The sequence below is a fragment of the Gracilinanus agilis genome, chromosome 5, assembly GCF_016433145.1.
Source record: "Gracilinanus agilis isolate LMUSP501 chromosome 5, AgileGrace, whole genome shotgun sequence".
Taxonomy (NCBI): Eukaryota; Metazoa; Chordata; class Mammalia; order Didelphimorphia; family Didelphidae; genus Gracilinanus; species Gracilinanus agilis.
Window position 1 is genome coordinate 156,231,606 of NC_058134.1, and position 25,770 is coordinate 156,257,375.

The following is a 25,770-nucleotide window of genomic DNA, read 5'->3' on the forward strand; positions in this document are numbered from 1 at the left end:
GGCTTGATTTTTTATACAATTGCTTTAACTCCTTGTATATTTGAGTAATTAGACCCCTGTCAGAGTTTTTCGTTATAAAGATTTTTTCCCAATTTGTTGTTTCCCTTCTGATTTTGACTACATTGTTTTTGTTTGTACAAAAGCTTTTTAGTTTAATATAATCAAAACCATTTAATTTACATTTTGTAATTTTCTCTAACTCTTGCTTGGTTTTAAAGTCTTTCCTTTCCCACAGATCTGACAAATAAACTATTCTGTGTTCACTTAACTTGTTTATAGTTCCCCTCTTTATATTCAAGTTATTCACCCATTCTGAATTTATCTTGGTGTAGGGTGTGAGATGTTGATCTAAACCTAATCTCTCCCATATTGTTTTCCAAATTTCCCAGCAGTTTTTGTCAAATAGTGGATTCATGTCCCAAAAGTTGGGCTCTTTGGGTTTATCATACACTGTCTTGCTGATGTCATTAACCCCAAGTCTATTCCACTGATCCTCCTCTCTGTCTCTTAGCCAGTACCATATTGATTTAATGACTGCTGCTTTATATTATAGTTTGATATCTGGTACTGCTAGGCCCCCTTCCTTCACATTTTTTTTCATTATTTCCCTTGAAATTCTTGATCTTTTGTTATTCCAAATGAAAATTTGTTATAGTTTTTTCTAATTCAGTAAAGAAGTTTTTTGGTAGCTTGATAGGTATGGCGCTAAATAGGTAAATTAATTTGGGTAGAATTGTCATTTTTATTATGTTAGCTCGTCCTACCCATGAGCAATCAATGGCTTTCCAATTGTTTAGATCCAGTTTTATTTGTTTGGAAAGTGTTTTGTAGTTGTTTTCATATAATTGCTGTGTTTGTTTTGGTAGGTAGATTCCTAAGTATTTTATATTGTCTAGGGTGATTTTGAATGGTGTTTCTCTTTCTACTTCTTGCTGCTCTAGTGTGTTGGAAATGTATAGAAATGCTGATGATTTATGTGCATTTATTTTGTATCCTGCAACTTTGCTAAAGTTGTTGATTATTTCTACAAGCTTCTTAGTTGATTCTCTAGGATTTTTTAAGTAGACCATCATATCATCTGCAAAGAGTGATAGCTTAGTCTTCCTCCTTGCCTATTTTGATACCTTCAATTTCTTTTTCTTCTCTAATTGCAACTGCTAGTGTTTCTAGTACTATGTTGAATAATAGAGGTGATAATGGGCATCCTTGTTTTACTCCTGATCTTATTGGGAAGGCTTCTAATTTATCCCCATTGCATATGATGTTTGTTGATGGTTTTAGGTATATACTGTTTATTATTTTTAGGAAAGGTCCTTCTATTCCTATACTTTTCAGTGTTTTCAATAGGAATGGATGCTGTATTTTGTCAAAGGCTTTTTCAGCATCTATTGAGATGATCATGTGGTTTTTGTTTCTTAGACTGTTGATATGGTCAATTATGTGGATGGTTTTCCTAATATAATCATGTGGTTTAATTTTTTTTTTCATTGTTACTGATCTGGTCAATTATGCTTATGGTTTTCCTAATATTATATCAGCTCTGCAATCCTGGTAGAAATCCCACTTGGTCATAGTATGTGATCATTGACATTGCTGTAACTTCATGGTATTTTATTTAAAATTTTTGCAACAATGTTCATTAGGGAAATTGTTCTATCCTTTTCTTTCTGAGTTTTTACTCTCCTTGGCTTAGGAATCAAGACTACATTGGTGTCAAAGAATATGGGAGGATTCCTTTTTTACCTATTTTTTGAAATAGTTTACATAGTATTGGAATTAATCTTTAAATAATTGGTAGAATTCATTTGTAAATCCATCTGGTACTGGAGAGCTCATTTATGGCTAAATTTCTTTTTCTCAAATAGGGTTATTTATTCTATTCCTTCTTGGGTTAATCTGGACAATTTATATTTGAAAATATTCATCTAAAAATTTCATTTTGGTTGTCAATTTTAATGGCATATAATTGGACAAGATAACTTCTCATAATTGCTTTAATTTCATCTTCATTGGTGGTGCATTCATCCATTTCATTTCTGACTGGTCATTTTGGTTTTTTAAAATCAAACTAACTGATAGTTTTAAGTATTTTATTGTTTCTCTTTCATAACATAAGCTCCTAGTTTTATTAGACATGACTTTTTTTTAAATTTGTTTTGTTGACTCTCTTTTGATTTTTGGGATTTCTCTTCTAGTGTTTAATTGGGGATTTTTCATTTGTTCTTTTTCTAGTGTTTGATTTACATTCTGAGCTGATGGATCCCTTTCATTTATTAATATGTTCTTACTTTAATTTGAGAATTAGGAATCATTTTAACTTCTCTTTTTTAGCTTAGAAGTTTGACTCTTCTACAAGATCCTCTTGAAATGCATGTTTTAAATTCTTCCTGAAAGATTTAGCAACTGTGAATCCCTAAGAAAGTCTTCTAAATTTGCTAAACTTCAGTTTTCTCTTCTATAAAAAGAGAAGGTTGAATTTGACCTCTAATGGTCAATTGCAGCTTTGAATCTGATCAGATGTCTTCATATTGTTTTGTTGGATAGATTAAGCTTCGGTTATAGTACCTTCTTTGCAATTTTGTTTGTTATATTCTACTTTATTTTTTCTTTCAAAAGTCCACTGTGATTCTGCTTAATGTCTATTGGTAAATATTTGTTCTGGCACCCTGGGATATCTTGTCCATATTATTTTCTTGTGTTCTCCTCCCCACCCACCCCCCAATAAAGTTTCTGAGGCTTAGGCATATTTATTGGGCTTCTAGGTATATAATTCATTTAATTCTACATTTTTCAATTTTGGGTAATTTGATGGGTTTTTTGAGTTTATATGTCTCTTCTAGTTGACTTAGATTTGCTGTAATTTCACATCTTCTGCTTCAGTAACTTTATTATTTGATTTTGCAAAAATTATCCATTGTTTCCTTCTGATTTTTGTCATCCTCTAAATCTAGATTGACTTAATTGAATGATTAAAAATATTTTTCCCCCATTTTTTTGATTTATAATTTTCTTCCAAGTATTATTAAATCAGTTGAACAACAAGCATTTGTTAAGTGATCTGGACCATACCATTGCTCTGTGCCGTGAACTGTACTAGGCTGAAATGGTCCCTACTCCAGAGGAACTTGTAGTTTATATTTCCACCAATATATTATTTTGGGCTTTCTTAGGTTATCTTTTTTTTTTTTTTTTAATACCCTTACCTTCCATCTTAGAATCACTAATGTGTGTTGGTTCTAAGGCATAAGAGTAATAAGGGCTAGGCAATGGGGGTTAAGTGACTTGCCCAGAGTTACATAGCTGGGAAGTGTTTTGAGGTCAGATTTGAACCCAGGATCTCCCATCTTGGCCTGGTTCTCAATCCACTGCGCCACCCAGCTGCCCCCAGGATTTTTTGATTTTGTTTTCCCATTTGCTGATATTTAAGCTGTTTTAGTTGCCCTGCTTTGTGTTTTTAAAATGAACACTTTTTTTCTATTTTGATTTTTGTTTTTAGCTCTTTTGTTTCCTTATTAGGGTTTAAATTGGTTGTCATTTGTAGTAGATGTGAAGACTGTTATCTGAATCAACCCAACATTCTTAAAGTGCTTAATCTGTTAGGTGCTAGAGATACAATGACAAAAAATTAAACAATCCATGCTTGTGTTCTGTCAGGGGAGACAACGTGTGTGTGTGTGTGTGTGTGTGTGTATGCATACATATATACATTTACCATTATGTATATTTGCAGAATAAATGGTAAATGTCCAGTGTAATTAAGAAGAGAGGGCACTTGGAGTTGGGAATAGGAACACAAGTATAAGTGTTTTTTTTATCTGAACCTTTAATAAAGTGAGGAATCTTTTATCTTGAGGTAAAAAGTGAGTGTGTTCTACTTCTGGGAGAAGGCCAGTATAAAGGCTCTGAGGAAGCAAGGGAGAACTAGGAGGACAGGTTAGAATGTAAAGGGTAGGAAAGGGGAGTGGTACATCCTGAAGTTGGAGAAGTAGGTTGAATCTAGGTTTATTAGGGGCTTTAAAATCTAAACTGAGGAGTTTTCCTTATTTTATCCTAAAAGCAGTTGGGAGTTTGAGGAGGGTCATGTTATAGTCAGTCATTCTAAGTATGATTATTTTAAATAAAATTTTAATTTTTGAAAAATGTAAAAACCATTCTCAACTACAAAAAGTCACAGGACCATACTTTACCTGACCTGATAAATAATTAAGGCCAAAATTACAGTGATAGGTGTGGAAATGGATAGATGGTCATTTAGAGGTTGGAGGGAGCCAGTGATAAGCCAAGGTCAGCTAGGTGGTGCAGCAAATAGAATGCTGGGCCAGGAGTTAGGAAAACCCGCCTGAGTTCACATATCTGGCCTCTGACATGTAATAGCTATAAGACTCAAGCATGGCAAGTCACTTAACTCTGCTTCAGTTTTCTCATCTGTAAAATGAGCTGGAGAAGAAAATGGCAAACCATTCCAGTTACTTTGCCAGCAAAACCCCAAATGGAGTCATGAAGAACTGGACATAACTTAAGTGACTGAACAACAAAAGGGAGCCAATAGCTTCAATATTAACTCAAAGAAAAATCAATAGAAACAAAATGCCCGAAGAGATAATGCATTAGAAATCCTAAAAAGGAAAAAAAATACATCAAAGAACTAAGCCAAGAGTATGTCAAAATGAAAACATGGAAATTAAGTTCCCAACACGACAGAAACAAAACTAGAATTGGTTTTAAATGATAAAAATGAATAAAAGCACACTGAAGAAATTAGAAAAATGAAATAAACTGAAATTAGAATTTCCATATCTCATTTTGAAAGGATATTTTTGTTCCCTTTGTCTATTTTGAGTTAATCAAGAAATAAAAGTACCCCTACTTAACATTTAGTCACTAAGTAAGAGAGTTCACAAGTCACTAGGAAAAAAAAAAGTTCACACCCTCAAAGGCCACAAGAGCTGCCTCCTCCTCCCCTCCATCCCCTCCCTCCCCCTTGAGCAATGATAGGCAAATTGGGAGGCTATGATTGGTACCCATGAAGTGGAAGAGAGACAGGAAGTGACATGGAAAAAGGGCTATGAAAGGTGACACCAAGGGGAAGAAGGCATTCCTTCCTTGAGTTGGTCTGTCTCCCTCCCTCCCTCCCTCCTTTGGTGGGACACACTCTTCAGTGTAAGTTCTGGTAAAGCCTCTTGGTCTTGGCCTCCTGTGTGCTGACTGAGGTTTTTCAGCATCTCCTGGCTCTTCCCATTTTGGCTTCCTGATTAGGACTTTGGATTCTGGTGAGATTCTCTTTTGGATTTGCATTTGTGGCCTGGAGGCACTAGGATTAGGACTGAGACTTTTGTGGCTAGGCAATTTTTTTCTACCTCTTTTCTATATTTCCCACTTTAATATTTCTACCTTGCTGTAAATAAAAGCTGCTAACAGTCATTTTGACTTAAGAAGTTAATTATTTTTTACAAACAGCAACCACAATAATTTTTTAAAATTCTTATATTTGTCAAACACATTTTTAATTATTACAATTTTTAGGTTCTACCATCCTCCCAGGCATCTGGTTGCCTAACAACTTTCTTCCTTACCTTCATGTCCTTTGTCATACTTTTATCAGTTATACTAGTTCGGGCCACCACCATTTCTCACGTGGATTACTATAATCTTATAATTGTTCTTTATATATACTCTTCAGTTTCCAATATATCTTTCTAATAGTTACTTTTGTGGCCTCATCTGTCTTTTGACATGTGGAAGGGAATTTTTTTATTTTAACAATCAAGTTCTTGGAGTGCTCCACCCCTTTAACTTAATTAGTAATTTGCTAATCCTTTTTGATAAAGAGTTCACATCCTCAGAGGATAGGAGGTAGATCCCACACACACTGCCCCCTGGGCAGTGCTAGGCAAATTGAAAGACTTTGATTGGTTCCTGAGATGTGGTAGACCAGCCCATAGTGAAAGGAAGGAGGAACCAGAGAGACAAGAGATGATGTGGAGAAAACTGCTTATAAAAGCCAGCATTCTGAGTGACAACTTCTACTTCTTCTGCATTGATTGTTCTTGCTGAGGAACAACTTCTGCTTCTGCTGCCCTGGTGGCTCTTGCTGAGGGAGGACTTCTGCATTGGTGTCTCTGCATTGGATTCTTCTGTGTGGCATTTCTTCTGCATTGGAGGACTTATCCATTAGAGATTGATTCTGCATTAATGGCTCGAGGAGTTTGGCTTCAGTGACTCACTTGGGTTGCAGAGACCCTGGCCTTTTGGCTCTTCTATCTTTGGTGGGACACTCCCTTTGGTGAGGCACTCCGACCTGGGCTTAATTTAGCTAGGCAAAATTTTCTACCTCCTTCCTACATTTCCCTCTTTATTATCTCTACCCTGCTGTAATAAAGCTACTAACATCCTCATGACTTAAGAGTTAATTTTATAAACAGCAACCACAATTCAGTTTTAAAAATTCTTATATTTGTCAAACCCATTTTAATTATTACCCTCTTTGATTCCTTAATCTTGAACCATGTTTCTTTCCAACACTTGATATCACTTAATATAAAGTACATGTGTGTTGATTTAGTTTGAGGACTGTAATGCAGTCATAAAATTTTTTATTTCCTTATCTTTTGCAAAGGATATGAGGATATTTAAAGCATTTGGGGGGAATTTTTTAAAACTTTAATTAACTTAGAATATTTTTCCAGTTACATGATTCATATTCTTTCCCACCCATCCTCCCTCCCCCTTCCTAGCCAGTGAGCAATTCAACTGGGTTTTACATGTATCATTGGTCAAGACCTGTTTCTATATGTTATGATTGTTGGGGGACTTGATTGAAACAATGTAATTGTTAGGAAAGGCAAAGCAGAAAGCCCTGGATGGTAAAGCAGCTTTAAACCCTCCTTAGGTATAAATAGGAAATCAGATAATACAACTAAACTTCCTGTAGAATCCCCTCAACTAATCACAGTATGTTTCTTCAGGAAGACCAGCCTCCTGGCATCAATTGATGTTTCACTACTGTTAACTAAATCAATATTATTAAAATAACAATGATGATCCATAACTGACTATCAAAAGTAATGATGGTGGTTAAACTCAACTTCAGGGAGTAAGACTGGATCCTACTCTGTCCCTTCAAATTGCCTTAGAACTTGCTTGAGGCTGTCCTGTTGCCAAGTCAACTAACAAAAGGTCTGTAGCTGGTTTGATGTTTATAAACAAAACTTTACTTGAGACAATCAAACAATAAGGGAAACTGATAGAAGGGAAGTGGGTTTTAGAAATCCCAGATCTTAGCTCAAAGTACTTAATCTAACAGCTTCAGAATGTTGATAGCTGAATTAACCAGGCCTCCTGGCCCAGTAAGGCCACCTGTGGGTCTGGCCCTCTTTAATGGACACTGCCTGCCTAAGGACAAATTAGATGGCAGCTTGATTGAAGATAAATAGATGGATAGATCTTCTGTAGCAATTTGTTGAATAATATTAATTGAACCTAAAGCTCAGTAGTAAGTCTGCAACTTTCAGATATGCTGGTTGATATTCTACTAGACCAGGGGTTGGCAATGTATGGCTCTTTATGGCTCCTGCAGAAAGTCAATTTTTTTTTTCAGGAGCTGTTACAGGAGCGGCACTGTGAGCACTGTATGGCTCTCACGAAATTACATTTTAAAAAATGTGGCGTTTATGGCTCTCACAGCCAAAAAGGTTGCTGACCCTTGTACTAGACCAATAAAATGAGGAGAGAAAGGTTTGACTGCAACCACCCTGGATCCAGAATGAGTCCAAGGGTCCAGTCTCTCCCTCCCTTATATAGGGCACAGCCCAACTGACGATTGGTCTCATGCCCCAGAATGGCATCAGGAATCTCCCAAGATTCTAAGTGTCCAACTGGAAACCCTGCCCACAGGCATGGCTTCTTGCAAATCTTTGCAAAACTTAGTTTACATGTATTACTAATATTTGCAATAGAGTGATCATTTAGAGTCTATATCCCTTGGGGAATTTTTTAAGTACTCATCACTTAAGTCTGAAAGATACCATAACCAAAGTACAGCAATATTTCAGTAGTCTTCTAAGATTTCTTTGCTTCCAGTCCCTCTTCCCTTTATTTTCTAAGCAGTTGGCAAAGTAGTATTTTCACGGACGAGACCATGTCCCTTTCTTTAAGAATTTCTGTTGGCTTCTTGTTACTAAAGATCTATACAAATTAAAAAAAAATTATTTGAACCCCTTTGCAATCTGGCTTCAGCTTACCTTAAGACTTATTGTGAATCGCTTTCCCTCATGCATTCTCTAGTCCAACCATATAACTTAAATATTTTCTCTCTGTTCTCCCTAATCCCAACAGCCTGTCCAGCATGACTGGAATGGATTCCTTACTTAAATTTATGTCATTGAATTCCTAGATTTCTTTCTAGCTTAGGTTAATTGCCATCCTTCCTGATCTTCACAGTTTCCTGGCCCATTCCCTAGCCTCTCACCTGCCCAATCCTTTTATTTAGTTGGTATACATTTTGTTCTTCTGTGTGTTTTCCACTGAGAGAATGTAATACGTCCATTTATCTAGTTCATTTTACAGAACAAAAGGGAATTCCCCTCTAGAATGTTTGGCTCTATTTCTCCCCATCCTTCTCTCCCTCCCTCTGACATTTGGAGTAAAAAGAAACTGCTTAGACTCCTTCGATTTCTTATATTGAGCAGGAATATACCTTATTGTAATTACTACCTATATCAGCCTTCTAGAGCCCCATAAAATGGCTTGTTTGACAGAACACTTTTCTAATTGTTTTAAGATCATTTTAGTAATGTAAGTCATCTTTTTTTATTGGCTAAACAGTTCTTGAAATTGTAGGATTTTGGTTCCAGACTCGAGTTGCTCTTCTCATCTCCCTGCTGAACACTACCCTGGCTGTCATTCTTTATGTTAAAACTTTAAGAGTTAAAATTAAGATACTGGCCATAAATTAATAATTTTATTAAATCAAAAGTAGTAGGAGAAAAGTTGGAAAAATAGGAGAAAGACATAGTTTACTTACTGATACATTTAGCTTGTTAAGTCTATGGCCCCCATAAGGGCCTCCCTAGCCATGCTCACAACAGTCCAGTCAATACCAGAACACAGAAGCAAAGAGACAAAATCACTCTTGCCTCATTTTATCAAACTTCTCTGCCCACTAACTCCCATGTGTCACATTTCAGGAGCCAATCATGGCTCTCTTTTGCCTGTGCTACCCAAGTGGGGCCGTCCAGGGGTTGTTGCAGGAAAGATCCTCCTGGTCTCGTGATAAGATTCTTGACTCCATTGCTTCATTTTTCTGTCTACTGTTCTACCCTCATGACTCAATCTACTCAATGATTTCCCTCACACAGTCCTCTCTTCCAGGCCCCATGCCAAGTACATGTAGTTGTAAGGGGAATGGGGTAAACTTGCTTTTGCACAAAACTAACAACCTAAAGTGAATGTAATCCAAGATATGATATGGCTAGTTCTTTGGAACTAACATTCTAATTAGTTAGCATTAATATTTTTTGCTTTTGTGCAAACACATCATACTCTATTGACTCATGAATCTTGTGGTCAACCTAATGATTTTCACATGAACTTAAGTCATGTCTTCTATTATGCTATAGTTATATAGTTGATTAAAAAAAAACAAACAACTTTACATAGGGCATTCTGTTTTTCATCTCCAGGCATCATGGCAATGAATTTGCCCCAAAGCCAAGAAGACCATGAGTTCAAGTTCTATTTCAGATACATACTGGTTGTATATATAATCCTTATAAAAGCCAATCAGTCTCCCAGTGTATATATAAGAATATACAGAACAGTGGTTCATTTCTTTAACTTAATGAAAAAACAGATTCAAACCAAACTTGTCATAATATATTTCTTACTCTTTTTTAATAGATTGAAGTAGTTTTCTCATATGCAATATATAGTCTCCAAATTTTATCCTCTTTTCACAGATGATGAAAATGGGGTCAGACTAAAATTTTTGTTTTGATTCTGTGCCTGCATTGTGTCATTTGAAAATATGAAAACCATGTCTTTATGTTGTTGACAAAAACATTTTTGAGCCCTCAAAAACAAAACAGTTCTCATTCTGTACACTCACCATTTGTCCAGTCATCCAGATAATTTGAGAAAATAGATCATAAAATGTCTTAAAAGAGGGAATGTGAAAACATGGGGAAAATATGAAGGGGACCAGAAAGACACTGGGGGAAAAACTAACTTTTTCTCCCTATCTTCTCATTTTTGTTCTATATCTTTTCTTTGTAAAACGTTTTTATTTTTTCAGTTATATGTGAAAACAATTGTTTTTTGACCCTATCCCCACTCCCTCCCATGAGTAGTCTGATATAGGTTATATCCATATATATTTCCCTATTGCTCATATCATGATAGAAGACACATAACACCTATACAATAGAAATCTCATGAAGAATATGTAGTAGAAGATGGCATGTTTTAACATGCACTGATTCCAACAGTTCATTGTGTAGCAATTTTATTCATAAATCCCTTGTGGTTATCTTGGAGACTTGATTTACTGATAATAGTTTAATTTTATACAATTGATCATTGTATAATATTTGTTACTGTATATATTGGTCTCCTGGTTCTGCTCACCTCACTTTGCATCAGTACATATAAGTCTTTAAAGGTTTTTCTGAACTCATCCTGTTCATTGTTACTTGTGGTGGAACAGCATTCCATTACAACCATGTATAAGGACTTGTGTGCCTCCATTCCCTAAGTGATGGACAATCCCTCGGTTTTCAATTTTTTGCCACTACAAAAAGAACTGCTAAAAATGTGGGGTTGGGAGGGGGTACAGAGAGGTCCTTTTCCCTTGTCTTCGATCTGTTTGAGATACAGACCAAACAGTAGTATTGCTGAGTCAAAGAGCATACTCATAGTTTTTTGGTCTCTTTGAGCCTCGCTCCATATTGTAAGAATTAAAATTGGGAGACAGGCTGTAGATTATAAATTTATTAAATCAAAAGTAGCAGGAAGAAGAGGGGAAAGTAGGAGAGGGAGCTGAAGGATATTTTCCTTATTGATGCTTTAGCTGATTATCCTATGGCCAACATAATGACCTCATTGCTATACTCACCAACAGGTCCAACCAACATCATCAACACCGAAGCCAAGAGACCACTTCCTCCTTGTTTCATTTTTATAAAATCCTTCCTCTGCCCACTAACTTACATATCACATCTCAGGAACCAACCATGGCTTTCCATTTTGTCTTGTGTTAAGGGAGGGAATAGTGGTGGGGATGGTGGGTCAGTCCCAGGATAAGCTCTGCTTCCTGTCTTATGACTGTTAGCTTCCCTTTTCTGGCACCTGATCTATAACTGAATTTACTCAGTGGTATTTGACCTCCAGGTCAGCAGGAAATGATGTCAAGAGAGCGACACAGGAGAGAGAAAAATTTACTTCAGACACATACTACTTTCCAGAATGGTTATATCAATTCAGAATTCCATCAACCAGAATTCCACTAGTTTGCAATTTTCCCCACAAGCCTTCTCAGCATTTATCATTTTCTTTTTTGGTCATGTTAGGTAAATGTGAGGTGATATCTCAGAGTTGTTTTAATTTGTATTTCTCTAATAGTGATTTGGAGCATTTTTTTCATGACTATTTCTTCCTATGTGGGCAGACTAATCTCTGTGGGCCAGATCCAGGCCATAGTTTGCCCATCATTGCCTTAAGCAATTCCTTAATCACTATCTCCCCACATCCAGATGTAGTGACTGGGTCTGGCCCTCAGGAATTAGTTTGCCCGTCACTGTCCTATGAGAACTGCCTTTTCATATCTTTTGAATATTTCTCAATTGAGGAATGTTTCATGTTCTTATAAATTTGGCTCAGTTCTCTCTATTTGAGAAATGAGACTTTTGTCCGAGACACTTGATACAGTCTCCCCCACCCAGCCCATCCCACTACAACCAAATTGTTGTTTCCCTTTCTAAGAATGGTTGCATTGTTTTTATTTGTACGAAACCTTTTTGATTTGATGTAATCAGAATTATCTACTTTATTTTTTGTAATATAGTCTATGTCTTATTTGGTCATAAATTCTCCCCTTATCCTTAAGTCTGACAGGTAAACTTTTCCATTTTCCTCTTTGTTTATGGTATCCTCCTTTTTTTCTAGAGCAAATACCATTTTGAATCAATCTTTTAATGGTGTGAGATGTTGGTCTTTACCTAGTTTCTATCATACTGCTTTCTAGTTTTCCCAGCAGTTTTTGTGAAATAGTGAGTTCTTTCCCTAAAAGCTTGGATCTTTGGACTTATTGAACACTAAGTTGTTTTGGATATTAACTGCCATGCATCTATTCCACTCATCCACTCTCTGTTTCTTAGCCAATACCAGATTGTTCTGATGATTACCGCTTTGTAGTATAATTTGATATCTGGTATGGCCAGGCTTCCTTTCTTTTTTTTTTTCCATGAATTACTTTGATATTCTTTGTCTTTTTTTGTTATTTTTTCTATTTTCTAAAAGTATTGTGTGAAATAATTTTTGGCTGGTTTGATATGGCACTGAATAGGTAAATTAATTTTTACTATATTGATTCAGCCTATCCATGAGCAATTAATGTTTTTTTTCAAATGTTTAGGTCTGGCTGTATTTGTGTAAAGAGTGATTTGTAATTGTATTCATATAGTTGCTGGGTTTGTTTTGGTAGGTATTACCCCCAGGTATTTTATGTTGTTGAGTTATTTTGAATGGACTTTCCTTTCCTATCCCTTGTTACTGGATTTTGTTAGTGGAAATAGAAATGGTGATTTTATGTGGATTTATTTTGTATCCTATGACTTTGCTGAAGTTGTTAATTATTTGTATTAGTGTTTAGTTTCTAGGGTTCTCTAGGTATCTAGGTATACCATATTGTCTGCAAAGAGTGATAACTTTGTTTTTTCATTTCCTAGTTGAAAATTCCTTCAATTTTTTTTTTGCTCTTGTTGCTATAATGAGCATTTCTAGTACAATATTAAATAATAGTGGTGTTAATAGGCATCATTTTTGTTTTAATTAAGACTCTTCCCGATAAGATTAGGGGTAAAGCAGAGTCTTAATTTGTCTCCATTACAGATAATGCTTGCTGTGATGGTGGATGCCATTTATCACTTTAGAAAAACTGGAATAAAGGAAACCTTAATGTTTTTATAAGGAATGGGTATTCTATTTTGTGAAAGGCTTTTTTTGCATTTGTTGAAATAATCATATGATTTCTGTTGGGTTTGTTATTCTTATGACTAGTTATGCCGAAGGTTTTCTAGTGATAAAATGTATTCTTCTTTGCTAGTATTTTATTTAAGTTTTTTTTGTATCAGTGTTCATCAGGGAGATTGGTCTAGTTTTCCTTCTCTGTTTTATGTCTTCCTGGTTTAAGTATCAGTACCATGTTTGCATCATATAAGGAATTTGGAAGGATTACCTCTTCCCCAATTTTCAAAATAGTTTATGTAGTACTGGAGTTTGTTATTTGAACATTTGGTAGAATTCACTTGTTATTTGTAGGTTTGTTCAATTTCTTTTTCTGTGATGGGGTTGTTTAAGTAGTCTGTTTCCTTTTTTGTTAATCCAGGTAGTATATATGTAAGTATTCGTCTCTTTCACTTAGATTTATTGGCATATGTATTGGGCAAAATAACTTCCAATAATTGCTTAAATTTCTTTATGGTTGTAATATCACCTTTTTCATTTTTGATAACTGCCCCATTCCCTCTGCCTTTCTACTAACGAACTTGGGGGTGGAGATGGGAGGGTGGGCAAGTGCCCACAGAGAGTGCTCTATGGGCCATTTTTGGCACCCATGTCATAGGTTCACCATCACTGGTCTAGAGTATTTTATTTTGGAATCTCTTTTAGGAGGTGATTAGTGGATTCCATTTCTATTTTTCCTCCTTTTTTGAGAATAAGGGCAATTTTCCCTGATGATTTCTTGTAATATGTTTATGCTTTTTTTTTTTTTTTTTTAATCATGACTTTCGGGTAGAGTGATAATTCTTAGATGATCTTTTTTAGATTTTTTTTTTTTTGGTTCTGGCATTTTCCTAGTGAGATGTTTTAGTTTTTCTTTTTTCCCCGTTTTTGTTTTATTGTTGTTTTTTTTTTTTTTTTTTTTTTGCTATCTTATTAGCTAGTGTTTGTCTAATTCTAATTTTTTAAGAAAATTCTTTTCTTGAGTTTTTGTGTTTTCTTTTTCATTTGTCTAATCTTTTTTTTCAGGTTTTTTTTTGGGGGGGGGTTGCCTCATTTTTATTTGGTTGATTCTGTTCCTTAGGGAGTTATCTTCAGTGAATTGTTTCCCAACTTGAGTTTTTCTGTCAATTCTCTTAATTTTTTTAAAACTTATTTCCAATTTCTTCCAAGGACTCAATTGAAGCCTGACATCCTTTCACCTTTATCCTTATCTTCAAATGTTTCCTTTTTTGGTATTGTTGCTCATTTCCGAGTTCATATTTTAGTCTTCCCATCACAAAAGTAACTTTTAAGGTCAGGTTTTTTTGTTTTTGTCTTTTGTTCATTATTCTAGTGTTGTTTTTTTTTCCGGTTACCTTATCTATCTATTGAAGTTCTTCTCTGTTATTAGTGTAGAGGGTACAGTGCTCCACGTTTGCAGGGTATTCTCTAGTACTTGGGCTAGGCCTGGCTGCCCTTGTTCCTCACAGGGTGTCTGTCTGTCAAGGAGATGGTTCTATTGGCTTGCTCTGGTGAGTTTCCAACTGTTTTGTCCAGCTATGCTCAGCACCCTGTGCTACCAGTTTCCCTGTTGTTTTGCGGCCTAGACTGATCCCCACTCTGCTACTTCTCTACCCCCTGCCAAGTAGTGTGGGCTGGTCAGACAGGCCCTCTGTTGCCAAGTGGGAGTGAGCAGGTTACTTCATTGTGGTTCCAGTCTCAGACTCTGATTCCGTGTGAGAGTGTGTAGATTTCCTGCCTTCTGTACCTGTGTGGAGTGGCTCTGGTTCATTCATTTACATTCTGCAGCTTCATTGCCTATTTCAGAATTGTGCGCTATTCAAGCTTGGGCCTCTCTCTACTTTTGCTGCAGTGAGATGTGTTCCTCCGGCCTTCCTTTGTTTTGAGGAGATTTATTTTCTATTTTGGGGGTGCCTGTTTGGGTCTTGGGAGCAGAATGGCTTTTATTCTGCCATCTTAGCTCTCAGCATGCAACTTCTATATCCTTTCTTACCTAGATATGATACTTAAAGGATTATAGACTTAGAGCTAGAAGCAATCTTAGGTTATTTACTTGAAGACCCTCATAATGATAGATGAAGAAATTCTGACTTACCTGAAAACAGTAGTAGATCATCATATGATCGCCAAATATACAAAGTAATATGATGGACACTGTGTGATATATTATAAATAAATGAAAAAAAAAAGTAACTTGGGCTGTGCTCTTGATTTACTTGCAGATCTAATGTGATATATAATGAAGAAAAGAGTTACAGGCAGGCATTCTGAAGTTGTAAAGAAGATAATACTGAAAAAACTGAATAATTTCATTGTTAAATTCACATTTTGTCAATTTCCATACTTAATGATTACATGTGGTTGTAGTTTTGAAAGGGAAAATGGTAGAAAGATGTTCAAAACATTTATTTTGATCAAAGTTATTTGAATGAAAATAGTAGGAGGCAGCTAGGTGGCTTAGTGAATATGGAATGTTCTGGGTTCAGATCTAGCCTCGGATACTTCTTAGCTTTGTGAACCTGGGCAAGAAACTTCATCCCTATTGCCTAGAGTTTACCACTCTTCTGCCTTGGAACCATGCACATGATTGATTCTAAGACAGAAGATAATGGTAAGGAAATATAGGATGTGGATGAACAAAGAAATTAATGGAGAAATATCTGAATGTTGATTTTTCTGAAAATGTTTCCTGAGAATAGTGGAAAGCTGGAGTGATTGATCAAAAGATTATATCCCTTTTCAGATCTGTTCATTATATTTGTCAGCACACCTTCATTATTTTGTATCTAACTTCTCTGTAAAATCACCGGTTAGAATTTTACTTTTTTCCTCATTGAAATTGTCCTTTCTTAAGGTTCAGACCACTATATTACTTCCTTAAAGAATCTGCTAACAATATGCAAGCTTCCTGTCCCCAATGTTTTTCTGTCTCTGTTGTGTCGACTTGTGGTTGCCTTAAAGTAAATTTATTGGATAATACAGCATTAACGACTAATAATTTCTAAGCAGAAATATTAAGTTACCATTGTAGAATAGCATTTTGTATATAGCTGAGGAGAACTATCTTTTTACCTTCAGTTTTTTTTTTTTTTTAACCCTTGTACTTCAGTGTATTGTCTCATAGGTGGAAGATTGGTAAGGGTGGGCAATGGGGGTCAAGTGACTTGCCCAGGGTCACACAGCTGGGAAGTGTCTGAGGCTGGGTTTGAACCGAGGACCTCCTGTCTCTAGGCCTGACTCTCACTCCACTGAGCTACCCAGCTGCCCCTACCTTCAGTTTTACCACATCTTACTTGCCACTTTGGAAGAGTTGAAGTTATAATTAAAAAGGGATATTTTCCTATCATCTCAAACTGCCTTTTAGACTTAGAGCATTTTACAAGTAGATATTAGCTAATTAAGCCACGCTGAAATACTGTATATGGCTGGCTGTTAACTTGAATTTCCATAATTGTAGTGAGGTTCCTACCATGAGTCGATTTATCTGTTCAGTTACTGATGCCCAACTGTTTGTGATCTCATTTTGTTTTTGTTTTTGTTTTTTTTTTGACAAAGATACTTGAGTGGTTTATCATTTCCTTTGATAGCTCATTTTACAGCTAGCATTCTAGCATCTTGTTAAGAGTTTTGGTTTCATTAATTAAAATGGGGGTTATTTAGCATTTCAAGAATATAGTATTTTTTATAATTCCCATTTTCATCCTTCCATTATCCTGTTTTTGTTTGGCTATTTGTTTTTAATGTAATTTTTTATCATTAATTTTGATTAATGACACATAATAGGGGAAATAATTTACTGGAATCTTTTCTTTTGTAGTTGATCACAGCCGAGTTAAACTGACTTTAAAGACTCCTTCCCAAGATTCAGACTACATCAATGCGAATTTTATTAAGGTATATTTTAATACCTAATAATAGCTAGTATTTGCACTTTAAGGTTTGCAAAGCATTTTTGCATGTATTGTTTGGCCTTCAGAACCTTGTGATATAAATGATAGAACAAAATCATTGGTGTTTATTTGAATTATTAACCTAGCCTATTTGAAAATTTATTTTGTTTTTTGGTAGCAATCCAAACTATAGGCATACAAAAATTTATATTAATGTTCTTTTAAAGAAGAAGTGTTGCATATTAAATAAGGGAGCTGGGCTTGGAGTCTTTCTGACTCCAAAGGTGAGTTTTAAGTCCCATCTCTGTCACATACTGCCCATGTGACTCTGTACCGAGTCCCTTAACTTCTGGATGTTATACAGTTCATAGTTGCTAATCTTCATTGGAGTTTCATCATCAGTAGTTTCCTATTCTAATAAAATTTTGGGTTTAAGGAAAAAACTTCATTTGGTAAAAATTACTTTTCATTCCCTAGTTTTGTAGTTTGTCATGTCTAAATGAATTATCTGTTAATAACTTTTAAGGAACTTACTTTGTCTTGTTAGTTTTGTCGTATACTACTATTTTGAATTAGCTTGCTATTTATTTAAACCAGTATATAAAATAAAGGACCATTTTATTTTTGGTGGAATTCTTTTAACATGGATTTTTTGGGGCTAATCATGAAACTTTTATTTAAAACCTTTATTTTAAAATAATTAAAATTTTTTAATGATAGGTCAGGTTTTGTTTTGATTTATAAACTTTTTTTCATTATGTGTTCTTGTTACCAGCATGTATAAAATTATTATTTTTTTAATATTACTTATAGCATATTAAAAATAATAGCCCATTCAAAATAAAACATAAAAATGTTGTTTGTCACTTAGTCTAGCTTTGCTTGTGCCCTTTTTAAATTTTCTTCGTTGGTTTCTCTATCCTGATAGAAGGGCAAAGATAAATAACAATTATATGTAGACTTGAAGAAGATCTTAGAGGTCATCTGTTGGAATATTCACTCCACATTATTCATGTTGCTTTACTGCTCTGACCCTCAGATTCCTCATATAGGATGAGGGCAATGTTTGTAGAAAATCTGAATGAAATGACAACTCTATATCTTTTATGTGTTACACAGATGGGTGTTTAATAACATGTTTTAGAAGGTTGACATACTATATAAGAATGAGAAAATATTTTGGAAATATAAGGGAAGTGAGAGTTAAGTTTGAGACACCTACAAATGAAAATATTAATAATCTTTTGCTGCATGTGAATTTTGCTTTTTACTTTTTTTAGGGAGTCTATGGGCCAAAAGCATATGTTGCAACCCAAGGACCATTAGCAAATACAGTTATAGATTTTTGGAGGATGATATGGGAATACAATGTTGTAGTAAGTAATTTGTTTCCACATCTTTTTTCTAAGAATAGTGTATGATAATACTGAGGTTTATGTGAAACTAAGACTTTTTCAGAGATACCTTTTTGTAATTATCATGTTTCCCTTAATGTAGAACTCTCAGTCATAAGTTGTCATTGATTTCTTTCTTATTATTATTCTATTGGGCTTTTGCTATAGTAAATTAAAATTTGACTTTAAATAACAGCTTTGTTAAGGCAGCAAAAGTTGTTTATCTTTTCATATTCATCATAGGATAGTATCTAGTAATGTAACATATAATTATATCATACTTCCTAAATTCAGAAAATTCTGTGGAAATTATTTAAAATGTCTGATATTGCTGCTGCTTTGTCAATTTTATCTTTATCTAAAAGCATTATTTTAGTAGTGTCAAAAACCAGACAGAAGAAATCTTTTTTAAATTTATATTAAAATTAGATGAAGCCATATATTTTATTATTCTTTTGATCTTAGCTGAATTTACCATATTCCTCACACTTATCTGTTTGTGCATTTGTTTCTAATCATGTTTTTTGTTATAGTTAGCAGTTTAAGACTGGTTTTTATAGTTACATTTTATAAGAAATCGGACTTTTTTGTGTCTCAAAAAGTACTAATAATTGGAGGAGCTATTTATAGTAGCTTTTTAAATTTGTTTAAAATTATTCAAAGAAATTAAATTGTTACTAAGGTGTGATTTTGATAGTTCACTTATAAAAATTAATATAAAAATTTAGCAGTTTTACATGTTTGGATAAACCAAGTGAATACTTGCAGAGGAAGAAAAGGTCCTGAATTCATGCTGTGTGTGTGTGTGTGTGTGTGTGTAAAATTGTTCTTTTAATTGACATGTATGTGCTTTTTTTTTTAAGATCATTGTAATGGCATGTCAAGAATTTGAAATGGGAAGGGTATGTAAACTAATTATTACTTTTTATAGTATGCCTCACTTATCATATTAGTGTTAAAGGTGATACACATAAATTTTAATATATCATTCAGCTAGTATGCAGAGTTTGCTATTTAAATATAACAGTCATATTTTATTATTTTTTTAAAATTTAGAATATTTTTCCATGGTTACATGATTCATCATCTCCTCCCCCCAGCTCTTTCTTCCCCCTCCTGAATCACATGTATCATTGTTCAAAACCTGTTTTTTATTTAGAATATTTTTCCATGATTACATGATTCAAACAGTCTTATTTTATACCATTCCCCGAGATGGTATTGTTCCTACAAGTCAGTGATTCCCAGAGTGGACATCACTGCCCCCTGGTGGGTGCTGCAGCGATTGTGGGGGAGGGGTGATGGCCACAGATGCATTCATCTTTCCTAGTAATTGCTATTAAAATTTAAAAAAAAATTAATTTCCAGGGGGCTAAGTAATATTTTTTCTGGAAAGGGGGCGGTAGGCTAAAAAAGTTTGGGAACCACTGCTATAATAGTAGTAGAACTTTAATCACCTACAGTGTAGTGCAGCAGTAGGGACCTCAGGCCCTTGTTACAGTGAGCTATTTTCAGGAAATACTTACTAAAAATTAAAGATATGAATGTGTTACTTACATGATTTACCAAAAAAAAATTTTTTTATGGCAGACAAATTAATGATTCAGTGAGACAGTTCTACACATTCAACAGGTTTCTTTCTGAAGATATCCAGGAAATGAAGGCAATTCTGCCTTCTGTGTAATTGAGAACTATGATATTTTGAGGTTGTCCAATTAGTAGAGCAAGTTCTTTGGGAAGAATTTGCTTGGGCCTGGTTTCTAGTACATATATGTGGCTAAAAGAATGAAGAAAAGTAATGCATTTTTCATTTTGCCTTTAACAATTTTCTTAGTAACTTTTTAGTAGTGATACTAATTTGTACTATATATGCTGAAAGTTGGGCTGCATCGTTTGAACCATATTAAAGAAAAATAAATAAAAAATTCTCCTGATAAGATATTGAAACACAGATAACTCTTATGAGCCTTACTGAAGGGAATCAGCACATTTGGCTTTATCAGAGAGTCTTTCATCTAGAGTCTTCTCCATCCCTCATAAACAATGGTTTTGGTGAGTTAGAGGGACTGATTTTCTTTAACTCTTGTTTTGAATTGGGAGAAGTCATTTGTTAGCTACACATTTTTGTTTAGTTGAACTCATCTCTTGTGTATACTTCCTTCTATCCTCTGACACTGCTACCCCCCCCAGGTGCAGGTCTCTTATCACCTTAAGCCTAGACCGTTGCAGTAGTCCTTGAATCTTTTTGCCTCAAGCCCCTCCCACTCTAGGCCATCCTCCAGACAGCTATCAAATTGTCTTCTGAAAGCATAGGTCTGACAAGATCACTTTGCCTCCTGCCTCACAAACCTTTCAGTAAACTCCAGAGGCTCCATGTTACCTCCAGAATCAAATATAAAAATCTTATATTTGGCTTTTAAAGCCCTTACTTGGTCCGTCCTACCTTTCCTTACTTCTTAACACCTTATTCCCTCTAGGTTATTTGTGATTCGGGAATGTTGACCTTCAGTTTCTTGAACAAAATTCTATCTCCCAACTATACTTTTTTTTACTGACTCTTTCTATCTGCTTCCTGGATTTCCTATCTTCCTTTAGGGCCCAGCTAAAATCCCACCTTCTACAAGAAGCCCTTCCTAATCTCCTAAATGCTAGTACCTTGAGCCAAAGATTATATCTTGTATGTTGTGAACTCCTTGACTGTAGGGACTTTTTGGCTTTTCTTTATATCCTCATTAGCATTATGCCTGGCACACAGTTGACACTTTTTTTTTTATGAATTTATGTTTGTATGATTTGGCTTGCACTCCAAATTTCCTACTGCTTTTTTGTGTGTTTGAGTAATTTGTTAGCATTGACACCCAAGAAAGCACATGACCAATTCTATTAAAAATTTTTGCTTAAGAGTTCAGAGTGGTTCTTTTCTTTACTGATATTCCTTTTATTGGCTTTTAAAATGAATCCCTTATTTTCAGTGTTAATGAATGATGCATAAAAACTTTGTGCTCACTCAGATAACTCCATTTGATTGGCTCAGATTTTTAGGGACACATACCATGTCAGTTATGAGCTGTAATTTTTTTTATAACTGAATTAGTTTATTAGTCCTATCTTTGAAATGAATTTTTAAAAAATATTAAGTGCTCAATGAGTTTAAAGTCATGGTAGTAAGCCTTAGGTATAAAAGTACAAGACTTTCAATCCATGCACTTAAACTTACATCCTAGTGTAGTGATGAGCAACCTTTTGAGCTTGGTGTGTCAAAATTCGCCAAAAAACTGAGCATAACTCGGGTGGTATGTCACTTGAGAAAAAAAACCATAATTTCACATTATTTATAGCTTAAATAACAAAAATGTATAATTATATAACTATTTAATAAACCAAAATAGGTAAATTAATATAGGTAGAATTGTCATCTAGAGTGCACAGAGTGTCTACACTACACTACAGCAAATGCTTCATCCTCGGCACGTGGCCCCGTACTTCTCTGTATGCAGCCGAGTGTCATTGAAAATGGCTATGCGTGTTAGTGCTGACACATGTGTCATAGGTTTGCCATCACCATCCTAATGGTTCAGCAAGGCCCTAATATAGATTTCCTTACTATTGCATTGTTGAGTTGTTGATCTTATAATCATTAGAATGCCAAATCTTTTTCAGATGGATTGCTATCTAGCTATATCTCTCCCATTTTGTATTTTATGAAGTTGAGTTTTTGACTCCAAGTACAAACCTTTACATTTCTTTTCTAAACTGGTACCTTCCATCTTAGAATCAATATTTTGTATTGATTGTAAGGCAGAAGAACAGAAAGGGCCAGGTAGTTGGGGTTAAGTGACTTGTCCAGGGTCATCGCTAGGGAGCATCTGAGGCCAGATTTGAACCTAGGACCTATCTCTACGCCTGGCTTTCAATCCACTGAGCCACCTAGTTGCACTTTCCATTTCTTTAAGTTAATCTTTTTTTTTTTTTAAACCCTTACCTTCCGTCTTAGAATCAATACTGTGTATTGGCTCCAAGGCAGAAGAGTGGTAAGGACTAGGCAATGGGCGTTAAGTGACTTGCTCAGGGTCACACAGCTAGGAAGTGTCTGAGGTCACATTTGAACTGAGGACCTCCCATCTCTAGGCCTGGCTCTCAATCCAGTGAACCACCCAGCAGCCCCCAACTTTAAGTTAATCTTAACTTGATTTAGAACAACAACTTTTTTATTTCCTGTCTTTCAGCATGTTAGATCTATGTATTTCTCTCAACTTTGTGCTGTTCATAGATTTGATAAACAATGTGGTTGGTATTCATCCAAGGTATAAAATATATGCTTAACATATGTTTGTTAAACAGAACAGAATCAAGAACAGATCTATGAGGCTCTCAGTTAAAAAGACTTACATATTGATATTAACCCATTAATGACTTACTTGGATCCTGCTATTCAACAACTTCTGAATCCATCTGATTATGCTGTAACTCTAGGTCATATGTTTGCATCTTTTCTATTAAGACAGCTTTTAACAGTGTGGCATTCCTCTAATTTGCTAGTCTAATAAAAATCTCCCCACCCCCTAAAAAGCAAGCAGATGTGGTTAGCCTGATATGACTTATACTTGGATGCCATGCTAAGTTTTTGTGATTGCTACTTCATTGTACAAATAACTCACTAACCATCCCTTTTAGTTTGTCATAGAGTTTTTCTAGGACTCAGTTAAATTGGGGCTTGACTCTAATCTTCCCAATTATCCATTAATAGCTAGCTTCATTTTTTTATCAGAAAAGTAGAGAAGCACCATGAATAACCTAGACTAGGGAAAGGAAATGTAATAAACATTTTTATACTTCTGCTATGTGCTAGGCTGTATGCTAACTCAGTGGGAGATGTAAAGTCAGCCTAGGGGGGATACCATTGCTAATGAACAATCCTTTTAATTCTAGATTGGTGACTATTTTCAAAATTGCTAACTGCTTATTTTTAAAAATTGTTAGAAATTAGTTAAAACATTTTGGCATATCAAGAAATGTGTTTTAAATATTAAATGGATTCCATGATTTTGAGAAGTAGAGAATATTTGGGATCAGGGCTATCCTAATCTAGGAGAATAAAAGAAGGTGGAAGTGTCTTTGTTTTTCTTTCTGGTTTTCCTTGATCAAATTACTGTAGAAAAGAGAATCAATGTCTCAAAAGACTGAGCTGTATATATTTTGAGAGATTAGAGGGTATGGCCTTTATTTGATAAGTCAATGAATAGAGTTCTAGAATTAGGATCATTGGCTGTGAAACCTACTAAAGACTTTACTATCCTTGTAAAATAGGACAAGTCTCTATAACAATGGTTTGCTGCTGTCATTTCTATAAATGAGGACTGTAATATTGTGCTATCTTATAGGTCTGTTTGTAGGAAACCTCTGCAACTTTTAAAGTACTATATAAATATGATTTATGATCTTGGGAGGTTTGATAAGATTTAAAGCAAGGAAAGCACAAGTGTCCCTTGATCTGCCTTAAGTTAATGAACTGAAACTTATAACCAATCCAACAACGTTGTACTGACAATGTATAATAGCATAGAACCAGCTGTCTGGGATTTTGGGAGTCATCTAGATAATCACATTAGTCAGATTGAAATATTCAAAAGAGGACTGGAAGCTGAATAAAAAGTTGGAAATTGGTGCTATTTTTAATTTTATGAGTAGTAAGTTGTTTGTTAAGAGAATTAATTAGATGTTTAAAAAAGAGCTGTGCCTATAAGTAACTTAATTTGAATAATTTTCTTTGGCCAACAGAAAAAATGTGAACGATACTGGCCTTTGTATGGGGACGATTCTCTAACATTTTCACCATTTCAAATTACTTGTGTAAGTATATACATTAATATAACTTATCTCCTTTATGGTTGGAGCTTGTGATTTCACTGCATTGGAATAAATCCTGGTGAGGAAATGTCTTCCATTAACATACATATAAGCAAAGTAAATCTTCTGCAATTTACAATCTTGGAGAGTTGCTTGGGAGGAATAAATGATTGAATGATTTTGCCCAAGATACTAAAACTACTATGTGTCCGAAGTGGGACTTGAATCCCAGTCTTCCTGACTTTGAGGCCTGCTCTAATTGATAAAACAACAGTGTTTAATAACAAAAATATTGTTGTAAGTTATCATGCCCTTAGTACAGTAGTTATAACATATGTTATAGTCTTTTCTTTTTTTTTTAACTTGCTTCAAGATCTGTCATATTGTTTTAAATAGGTGCTTAGTGTGAAATACTTGTATGTAGTAAAGTAACTATTTGTATTTAAAACCAGCTGTTTTTTGCAGCTAGTTTTATATAGGATCTTAGGGTTTTAGAATCGAAAGGAAACTTGGAGGTCATTTAGTCCAACTCTCATTTTACAGATGAGGCTACTGTGGTCTAGAGAAGTTAGTGGTAAATATATTCTTGCTACAATGACAAAAACATTACATTTTTAATATAATGCTTTTAAATTAAGAAACATCAGAAATTCTTTTTCTAAAGCATACAATTTCATGATTATGAACTGATACATGAACGTTATTTATTTTAAACAAGACACTTCAGAATTATTTAGTTTACTACATGAAGAGAATTATTTGAATGTCAAAGTGTGAAGGAATAAAAAAGGAAATAGATGCTGATTATACAAGATCCCAGAAAGTTGTGTATTAGTGGATGTAGTTTATCTGAAGGTTTATCTTACTGGCTGAAATTTAAGAGATTACTTTTCTCATCCTTCTGTCCTATCTTAGAGATGTTATAAGACAAAAAGTGGGCCCCCTAAAAATTTTGGGGTGGTTGCAAAAGAAATAACATCCTCAAGGAAAGCATTTGACACTGAATTTTTATTTATTTATTTATTTATTTGTTTTTTTGGTTTTGAACCCTTAACTTCTGTGTATTGACTTATAGGTAGAAGATTGGTAAGGGTAGGCAATGGGGGTCAAGTACTTGCCCAGGGTCACACAGCTGGGAAGTGTCCGAGGCCAGATTTGAACCTAGGACCTCCTGTCTCTAGGCCTGGCTCTCAATCCACTAAGCTACCCAGCTGCCCCCTGACACTGAATTTTTTAAATTTAATTTTTACCTTTTATTTGAAATTGGCAAACTCTGGCCATAGGTAGAAACTACTAAAAGTAAGAACTTTTATAGAGTATTTAGATACCATGCTTGATCTTAGCTAAAGGCTAAGAAGTGATACAGAGAGTATTTAGAATAGTTGTTTCATCTGAATTTCAAGCTGTCAAGTAGTATCCTC

At 34.8% G+C, this 25,770-nt stretch overlaps 1 protein-coding gene across 3 annotated transcripts in view; it reads left to right on the top strand.

Moving 5' to 3' along the window:
* PTPN12 (protein tyrosine phosphatase non-receptor type 12) overlaps positions 1 to 25,770 on the top strand; it is a 141,285-nt gene that overhangs the window by 80,869 nt on the left and 34,646 nt on the right. For all 3 annotated transcript variants that reach the window (XM_044679861.1, XM_044679860.1, XM_044679859.1), the window contains exons 3-6: positions 17,036 to 17,112; positions 18,389 to 18,484; positions 19,366 to 19,404; positions 24,281 to 24,352. In XM_044679861.1, coding sequence (XP_044535796.1) covers positions 18,461 to 18,484; positions 19,366 to 19,404; positions 24,281 to 24,352 — 135 coding nt within the window. In that variant the 5' untranslated portion in view covers positions 17,036 to 17,112; positions 18,389 to 18,460. The remainder of the gene's footprint in view (positions 1 to 17,035; positions 17,113 to 18,388; positions 18,485 to 19,365; positions 19,405 to 24,280; positions 24,353 to 25,770) is intronic.